At 53.0% G+C, this 9,841-nt stretch overlaps 1 protein-coding gene across 1 annotated transcript in view; it reads left to right on the top strand.

The window, feature by feature from the left end:
* Positions 1 to 6,292: 6,292 nt before the first annotated feature.
* The window catches only part of TNFRSF1B (tumor necrosis factor receptor superfamily, member 1B), a 35,419-nt gene continuing 31,870 nt past the window's right edge, over positions 6,293 to 9,841 (top strand). The window contains exon 1 of the mRNA XM_010849843.1: positions 6,293 to 6,439. Coding sequence (XP_010848145.1) covers positions 6,362 to 6,439 — 78 coding nt within the window. The 5' untranslated portion in view covers positions 6,293 to 6,361. The remainder of the gene's footprint in view (positions 6,440 to 9,841) is intronic.

Genomic DNA, 9,841 nt, shown 5'->3' with positions numbered 1-9,841 from the left:
GCACTGGGAAGTGGGGGCAGCTCCAGGGAGCCCCAGGGTTCAGACACTGCACATGCTGCCCCTGATTTGGGGACCAGAGGGCCATGGTTCTGTGTTCTGGAAACCAGCCTGCCACCCTTTACCGAGGAGCAAGTGGAGTTTTTCTGCCTTGTGGGGCTAGGGGTCTCTGAGGTACATGGTCTGGTAGACCTGGTTGAGTGCACAGGGCCTGGGAGTGATCGGACTGGACTGGATTCTGGGGCATCGACCCTGACAATCACTCAACGGTTCATTTGCTGACTGACTTCTTCACTCTTCTCTTGTCTCCTGCACACGCTCATCCGGTTTGCAGCCTTCATCTACTTCAACTGTACTGAGCCCCCACTCCAGGTATCACCTGGCCACTGGGGAAATAGAGGGGACTGTGACCAAGTTGCTCTGCCCTTGAGGATCACACAGTCCAGCAGTGAGAGGCAGTCAGCTGAGCAGAGCTCCTTGGCTATGTGTTTCAATCCCCGTGCTTGACATGGCAGGCGATTAGGGACCACAAGACTGATGGAGATGCTCATCTGCTTCCACCCTCAGCGCCCAGCTCCCTAGGGCTGCACACAGCAGGTGCTTCATACAAGTCACAACACGAGTTGGAGCCTATGGCTGGATGTGTCTGAGGTGCTAGAGCTGGAGTGAGCCAGGGTGCATGGGTGTGAGCTGGGCTGCTTCAGGTATAGGGTGAAGGGCAAGGGTGGGCTCCTAGGAGGAAGCCAGTCTTGGGTCCGCTCTGATCCATAGTGCTTGCTACAGGGAGCAAGCCCTGGGTGGAAGGCAGGAGGCCACCACTCATGTAGGAGACAGAGAGATACAGAAAGTACCCCTTACTGGCCATATAAGCTGGACCTCTCTGTTGCAAAACAACATGTGTAATTCATCTGGCCCAGAGAAGACTTCTAATAACTACTAGTATCACAATTACTAAGAAAGGAGAGGAGACATGTAAGCGGCTAACCATACCCAAGTGAGAGTCATGCTAAAGGTCTGTGGAAGGACCAAACCCTGCTTGGCTTGGTGGGGTGTGGTTAAGGGCAAGTCTCACCAAGAAGAGAGAGCTGTGCTTTGACTTGAAGGACAAATAGGTGATCATCCAGCAAACAGGAGGGAAAAACATCCCAGGCAAAGGGACCCAGGTGGACAGAGGCATGGAGGTGGGAACTCAGGATGCTTTAGGGAGTCCAGGGTGGTTAGAGTCCAGTGTGGAGATGGGGGTCATGGTGCAAGAGATCCATCTGGTAGGCAGGCTGGACCAGAATGTGAAGGTCTCCAGCATCTCACCAAGGAGGCTGAGCTCAATTCTGCTGCAGGGAGCCATGGGTTGCACTGGTTTTCAGCTTCACCACTACCAACATTTGGGCCTGGAAGACTCTCTGTTATGGAAAACACCATTGCAGGGGGCTGTGCTGTGCATAGTAGGGTATTTAGTAGCTCCATTTTGGTCTCTAGCCACAAGATACGAGTAGTCCCTGCCCCCTGCAATGGAGACAACCCAAAATGTCTCCAGGCATTGCCAAATGTCCTCTAAAGGAGGGGGCAAAATCACCCCTTGGTTGGGAATGACTAGACTAGAGGGAATTATATGACTGCCTTATGCTTTTGACAGCTGACCCTGGCCACACTCTGGCTAATGGAAGAGAGGGACAGAGCCTGAAGGCCAGGGGATTGGTTTGGAGGCCATCAGAGCATCACAAGTGAAAAATGGCCAAAGTCAAAGCCAGGGCCAGGCTGTGGGGCAGGAGGAGAGGGGCCAAGTGATTCAGTTGGCAGGGTATTCCAGGCGCCTCCCATGCTGTCGTGAATGTACCAATGGCATGTACAATATGCTGGGTTCTAAGATCAAAACCCCATCTGGAAAAGAGAGTCCTGGACCACCAATACAGGTCACGCTAAGAGACTGAATGTCAAATGCAGAAATCGGCCATTGCCTACCCACTGCTGAAACAAGATGTCCGGTTGGAGAAGCCAAGAGAAAGGATTGGGGGTGGGGCGGGGGCAGGGGGAAGGAGTCACTATGGTGACGAGTGCCCCCTGCTGCCTCTCAAGGGAGAGGGGAGGGTGCTTCCCCTTACCTCCAGGCAAGCAGGAGGGGTACCAGGCCCACTCTAAGAGCTTGACATTGCTGGCGTTTAGGGACCAGAAGACTGATAGGAGACTGTTTTATTTATTTATTTTTGGCGGTGATGAGTCTTCATTGCTGGGAGGGTTTTTCTCTAGTTGTGGAGAGTGGGAACTATTCTCTAGTAGGATTGTGCAAGCTTATTGTTGTAGTTTCTCTTGTTGCAGAGCAGGGGCTGCAGGGCATGTGGGCTTCAGAAGTTGCGGCACGTGGACTCAGTAGTTAGAGCTCCCAGGCTCTAGTGCACAGGCTCAGTAGTTGTGGCACATGGGCTTAGTTGCTCCGTGGTATGTGGGATCTTCCCGAATTAGAGATTGAACCCTGTGTCTCCAGTGCTGGCAGGCAGATTCTTTATCATTGAGCCACCAGGGAAGCCCCTGATGGGAGACTATTATTGCTTGTGTACTACTAAGCACCCAGAACCCCAGGTCTGGCACACAGCAGATGCCTGATCAAGATGATGATGTGAGTTGGAGCCTGTGGCTGGAAGGGCCTAAGGTGGCAGAGCTGGGATGAGACAGGGTGCATGGGTGGGAGCCAAGCTGCTCCAGTGTAGGGCGAAGGGGCAACAACCATGGGCTCCAGGGAGAAAACCACCCTTGGGTCATCTCTGACCCATAGCACTTCCTGTGGGGAGGAGCCTTGGGCAGGAGAAGCCTGGAGACCACCACTCATGTAGGGGAAAAGGGGGATATGGTAAGCTGTGGTCAGCAGGAGACTCAAGCATCTCTGGTGCTGGGGAGCTATGGCCAGAGCAATCAGTAAACAGGTCTCCTAGAAACCTGCAAGAGTGCCCCAAGAGAGAATGAGCCAGAAACTGCCTCCCAGAGGCCCCAGTGTGTTTATGTGTGGGGTGGTGGTGGTGGTGTTGGTGGTAATTCTAGCTGCCATGAAACACTGTGCCCTTTGCTTCCAAAACCTTTCTCCACAACACGCTTGGCAGGGTCAAGAGAGAAGTCGTTGGGTCCTCCCACTCCTAGGCAGGTTCCAGCCAGGGTTCAGTTAGACAAAGGGAGAAGCTCCACCCTAGATAAGAGACTGCAACTCTGTCAAGTCCCCAGGGCAGGATTGGACTCATCTGGTGACTTGCCTGGAAGTGCCTGGAAAAGCTCCAAGACTTGCCCAGGATTCCATGCAGAAAGAATAGGTCCCCAGAACAAACCTAAGAAGGAGTGAGACTTTCTTCTTAGACCCTCACCGGTTATCTGCCTATGCTCAGCTCCAGGCCCTGCTATCAAGCCCTTACTCCCACCCCACCCCCATTGTAGTGTTGTTGTTCAGTCGCTAAGTTGTGTCCAACTCTTTGTGACCCCATGGACTGTAGCATGCCAGGCTTCCCTGTCTTTCAAAATCTCCCGGAGTTTGCCCAAATTCCTGTCCATTGAGTCGGTAATGCTATCTAACCATCTCATCATCTCATCCTCTGCTGCCCCTTCTCCTTTTCCCTCAATCTTTCCCAGCATCAGAGTCTTTTCCAATGAGTTGACTCTTCACATCAGGTGTCCAAAGTATTAGAGCAACAGTATTTCCAATAAGTATTCAGGATTGATTTCCTTGAGGTTTGACTGGTTTGTTCTTGCAGTCCAAGAGACTCTCAGCACCACAATTTGAAAGCATCAATTCTTCAGTGCTCAGCCTTCTTTAGGGTCCAACTGTCATGTCTGTGACATGACTACTAGAAAAACCACAGCTTTGACTATATGGACTTCTGTTGGCAAAATGATGTCTATGCTTTTTAATATGCTGCCTAGGTTTGTCATAGCTTTCTTTCCAAGGAGCAAGCATCTTTTAATTTCCATTGCAGTGGGATGATCTCAACAAACTACATCTCTCAGGTTCCTTTCCTAAATGGCTCCTATTTTAAATTTGGCCAATGGGAGGCACTGGTGGGCGACTGGAGGGTGAGAGGATGGGGGAAGCCAGGACCCTCTGCTCATGCCCTGTCTCTAACAGTGACTCTGTCTCTGCCATGTTCCCAGATGACTCTAGATGCCCCAGCTCCTGGCTTTGGTAATGCCACTTTCGGCCCCAGAGATGGTGGTGGCTTCTTGTAGTTGCTAAGCTTGGAATAGTATCCCTTTCCCCTAATTCTTTTAATTTCTCTAACATCTTTATAACCAATTCCTCTGTATTAAGTACCTTGTATAGCCCAGCCTTAAGTTTCCTGGTGGCTCAGATGGCAAAGAACCCACGTGCAATGCAGGAGGCCTGGGTTCGATTCCTGGGTCAGGAAGATCCCCTGGAGAAGAGAATGGCAACCTACTCCAGTATTCTTGCCTGGAGAATTCCATGGACAGAGGAGTATGGCGAGCTACAGTGCACGGGGTCACAAAGAGTCGGACACGAGGGAGCGACTAACACTTTCACTTTCATAGGATCACTAGATACAGGGTTTGCTTTCCTGTTGGGTTGGCTGTCATCCACCTCTTGGAGTCCAGCTGGTAGAGTTGAGTTGGAAGGTGGGATCCCTGGAGGTTGGGGTGGTGGTGGTGGTACTGCTCCCTGGCATGGGGAGCTGTTGGAGGGAATGAGTCAGGGGGACCCACTGGATTTGGGGTGTGCAGGGGACATCCACGGAGGTGTCGCTCCACTCCTGGTCTTGGCTCTCTCTCAGGGATAAGGAAGTCCTTCAAACTGCTCCCAGACAAGACTTGTAAGGGCCAGAAGAAATCTTCATGCCAGTTTTAGAGGCTGACCCTCTCTACAGAGTTAATGTTGTGGGCTATGCTAGCCTCATCCTCAGCGTGGCCCATGTCTCAGAAATGTGTGGGAACCAGGTAATTTCCCAGTCTCCTGATCAGGAGGTGGGATTTTCCATCCCCCAAGGGTCACTTCCCAGTTTCTCACTCAATGCTTAGAAGCATCATCCTTACCATCCCTGGGGTTGGTGGCCAGAGCAGGGGGTCCCCTGTCTTGGGGCAGTCAGGGAAGAGAATAAAGTCCTGCCCACCCTGCCCCTGCCGAAATACCCTGTGTGCTAGGGGCAAGGACTCCTGGGGCTAGTGGAACTTTTTCGTCACTTAGGGCTGGTCCTGGTATTAGAAGCCCTGGCACTCAGAGTGGCAGCTAGAATGGATGCTCAGATGTAAACTCCAGGGAAACCAGCCTTTGTGGCCCTTGGCCTGGGCCAGGCCCCTCTGGGCCCCCACAGCTTCCTGGACAGTTTTCTGTCCCAGTCTCTGTTTACTCGTTTGCTACCAGGACTGGGGACTCAAGGAGGTCAGGGAAGGGCCAGGCTCACTCTGAGGAGGATATGAAGAATGTTTAAGGATAAACGAGCAGATGAAGAATAGAAGTAACAGCTAATATGCACACAGAGCTTACTAAGTTACTTAGATACTTACATTATAAATTTACATGCATATATAATATATATATAGTTGCTCAGTCCTGAGGGACTGTATGCAACCCCATGGACTGTAGCCTGCCAGGGTCCTTCTGTCCATGGAACAAGAATACCGCAGGAATACTGGAGTGGGTTGCCATTTCCTCTCTAGGGGATCTTCCTAACTCAGGGATTGAACCTGTGTCTGTTGCGTCTCCTGCATTGCCAGGCAGATTCTTTACCGCTGAGCCACGAGGGAAGTCCAATACATACTATAGTATGTTTACTCCATAACTTTCAATCTTCAGACTATCTCTTTGAGGTTAATGCAGAGATTCAGACTCAGGTGGGCCGACTCTAAAGTCTAAATGAGCGAATAATCTAGGACGCCCCTAGCTGAGCTCGTGTCAGTTTTGTGCGATATTTTCCCCCAATTGTGCCCCACTCCTCCACGAGAGTGGAGAGCCTGACGCGGGTGGGAGGGGTAGGTGGACGAGGGCAGGTCAGCAGGCAAAGCCTCGGGGCAACCACAAGCCTGGTAGAAGCCTGTCTCCCGTGAGGGTTTCCCGCGCCACCTCTAGGAAGCTTGATTCTAACAGGAGGGGATGTTAGAAAGAGATTGCAGGGTCTCGGCGGGCGGGGAGTGGCTGGCGCTGGAGGTCCGAACCCAGCGCCGAGGCGGGCAAACTCCGGTGAGTGTCCGGGCTGTGGCGCAGGGCGGCCGGCGGGGGGCGGGTGCAGGAGGAGGGCAAGGAGGTGTGTCCGCGCGCGGTACCGCCCCCCGGCCTGTCTGGGGCCGCGCACCGGCTTTCGCTTTCAGTCAGAGGCGCCGAGGCAGCGGAGCGGGAGCGGACGCTCAAGGGCGCGAGGGCTTGGCCAACCCGCCCGCACCTATGGCGCCCACCGCCTTCTGGGCCGCGCTGGCGGTCGGTCTGCAGTTCTGGGCCGCGGGCCGCGCCGTGCCCGCCCAGGTAGGTGACTCGCGCGCCCCCGCGGGGGCGGCATCCCACCCACCCCCGGGTTGGCGTGCGTCCCCCGCCCCCGGGGTGCCCTGACACAGGAACTGGACTCCGGGCCGTGGAAACAGGATCAGACGCGCGCGCCTTTGGAGACCTTAAGGGGACCTCGGGTTTGTCACACGTGCGCCCGAGGTCCGAGGTCTGGAACTCTGGACACCGCGGTCGGGGATCGCACCCTGGTCCCTCCGTCAGCGCAGCCCAGGGCGTTGGTGGCCAGCCAGCGGGCTCTGGACAGATCCCAGACAGACTCTGGACCCCAGCTCCCGTTACCCCTGCGACCCCTGCCTTCCCCAGGGTGGGTTTGGGGTGAGGGTAGGCGGTGAACTGTACTGGGGCGCTGTCCCCACTGCAGATGCCCGGCACCTTCTTCAGAAGACTTCCTCCTCTTCTGGGCAATGCTTTTATTTTTTCTTAGAAATACTGGGGCTGTGCCTCTAAAAGAATAGGGCAGGTGTGCAGTAAGTGCCTAATAAGGGCACATTCAGACTATGGGCTGTCTTCCGAGACCTTTGCCCAGACCCCACTTCAGAGTCTGCCCTGTCAGGAAGATGCTGTCCTAGAGTTCCCCTGGTCTGACCTCCCTGAGGATCTGGGGACAAGGGTGGACTTCTGGGCTGGTTGTCAAGACTGACATGATCTCTAAGGGGCTCCAGGAAAACAGAGAGAGCAGAGACCTCAGAGCTGTTATTCAGTACTGACTGCACTCACCAGACAGCAAGGGAGAGTGTGCAGAGGACTGCTCCTCCTTTGCCCTTTGTGGCTGGTAAGACTGAATGGCTCCATTTTGCAGAGAAGGAAAACTGAGGCTCAGCAAACTCCTTGTATTTCATAGAAGGGCATGGGAGGGTGCTCTTCCCTTAAAAAGGACATCTCTTCCTTTCCCTTCTTGGCAAATGAGCAGGTGTGCCTTCATCCCTTCTCACGATCTTATGGATGGGTGTATACTGACCCGTCTGGACATCTTTACCAGGGAAGAAAGTAGGAGGTGGTATTGACTCATGTGAGGTGACTCACAGGCTAAGGCTAAAGATACCTTAGAGTCCAGTTCTCCAGGGCAGAGGATGGAGGCTGTCAGATCAGAACTGACTCACATTTGGTGTGGGGGCGGGTTGCTGCCCCAGAGATTGTTGTGTAAACAGAGGAGGTCAGGAGAGTCCCAACTCTGAGACCTGAGTATGGATGCCCATGGCTGTGGTCCCCAGCCTGCCTGCAGGGTACCAAGACTAGGGGCATTGTCTGCCTCACCAAAACTGGATCATGGGAGCTCCTGGGGGGAAAGGGCGTGGGGCTTCTCTTCCGGACAGTGGCCACTCGTCCTGGAGTTGTTAGAGGGCTTTGCCTGAGTCTCTCGCTTCCCTCCCCTGTGACCTGCTCCCATATCAGCTTGTTCCCTCCTTCCCAGGATTGTCTCATTGCTGGGGCAACCATCCTCAAAGTAGAGCACCTCTCTCCTTGCCTGAGAAGCAAAAGGCCCCCAGTAGCCAAGGCAGAAACTGCTCTCCCCTCCACCCGACCTGCTGCCCCTGTGTCTCAGGCCAGGGCGAGTGAGGCATCTGGGTATTTCATGGTCGTTGTGTATCTTCACACTCCATGCTGTCCCCTCTCCATGGTAACCCCTACCCCATCCTTCAGGGTCTTTTACACATTTCCCCCTATCCCTATCCCAAAGCCTTTCCTGAGTTTCCCAGTTGAATTTGATGAACTGCTTTTAGAACTCCCAGCCCTTCATCTCCCTTGCGGAGAGACGTCATTCTATTTTTTAATCTGGTGTTTTATCCACCTCAGTAGATGGAATGTTCCTTGAGGACAGGTTCTGTGCAATCTTTCTCCTTATTATTAGCACCACCACAACACCTTTTTTTCGAATACCCACTGAGTGCCAGGTACTAGGCTTTGAATTTAATTGCAGAATCTTGCTGAAACCTTCCTTATAGCAGCTCCTAAAAGGGGGTCTTCCCATTTAGAGATGTGGAAACTGAGTCTCCGAGAGGTTATGGCATTTCCCAGGATTGTAGAACTGGAGGGTAGGGGGTGAGGAGATTTGAATACAGGTCTCTCTGATTCCAAAGCCCTTCTCACTCTACTCTCCCTGTGCCTGTGTCCCCCTCCTGCCCCCAGTCGGGTCCCTGGCACTCAGTGATGTCCAATTATATTGGGTGTAACAGAGGGAGTTGCAGAAAGAGCCCCAAGGAGACTTGAACTGACTGCAGGTGCAGGAGAATCACTTTGCCAGCTGGGTTTTTGCTTCCTTTAAAAGCTGTATATGCCAGCTGGTGTGAAATGCATCATTCATTCATCTAGTCATTCATTCATTCAACAAAGAAATGCCAGTAAAGCTGACAGGTTAGGTGGGTGATTGGTGCCGACTGATGGGGGTGGGCAGGACCCCAGCTGTCTAGCTTTCTGTTGTTGCTGGGAGGGGGCTGAGGGGACCTCTACCTGCTGGGTGACCTACCTTCCCCTGGAAGTCCTGAGGCTGAGGGGTCTCTGTTTGCCTTATTATTATTATTATTATTTGCTTGGGGCCAGCTTGAATTAGGGGAGAGGTTGGGGGCCCCCAGCTTGGCCTAGAGATATCAGCCTTTGGTGGCGATGGGTGATCCAGGGTACCTGCTGTCCTAGGATGTCCCTTTGCCCCTGTCTGAGATCCCAGAGGGGAACCTGCTTGCTGGCTGAGGATGCGGCCCTCACTGCTCCTGGGGCCTGGCCCAGTGGCTCCTGGAACACTCTTCTTTTCCAGGGCTGGGAGACATTTACGGTCTTGACCATCAGGGCTTCCTGGAGGAGTAACCAAGAAGAATGGAGGGGGAGAGTTGTACTGCCATCCGTTGGGTGTTTGCGTGTGTGTTACCTTCAGCTCTACATATCAGCTTAGTTCTAGCTTTATACAATGCTGGCTGCTTTTCTGTTGTTCAAATGTGTGACACACACACCTGCCTGAAGCCCTTTGCACTTGCTTCCCCTTTACCTTGAATGCTTCCAGTGTTCTCCTGTGGTCTCATTCCCGTACTTCCTTCTGCTCAAATGAATTCTTCTCAGGGGTGCCTTTTCTGGCCAACTTACATACAAACTCCCCTCCAGATACTCTCGCTCCCATAATCTGCTTTGTTTTTTTATATAACACTCCTGGCCTATTAAATTTCTTTCACTTGCATTGTGTCTTTCTACTCGAATGTTAAGTCAGGTGTGGGCAGGGACTTGTTCACTACTGTAGACTCATAGCCTAGAAGAGGATTTCTCATTCTCAGTGCTCTTGACATTTGGGCTAGGTGGTTCTATGGGAGTTGTCCTCTGAGTTTTAGGATGTTTAGCAACGTCCTTGACCTCTACCCTCTAGATGCCAGCAGCACTCAC

This window comes from Bison bison, unplaced genomic scaffold, assembly GCF_000754665.1.
Source record: "Bison bison bison isolate TAMUID 2011002044 unplaced genomic scaffold, Bison_UMD1.0 scf7180017864289, whole genome shotgun sequence".
NCBI lineage: Eukaryota > Metazoa > Chordata > Mammalia > Artiodactyla > Bovidae > Bison > Bison bison.
This window is presented reverse-complemented; position numbering and strand designations above follow the sequence as displayed.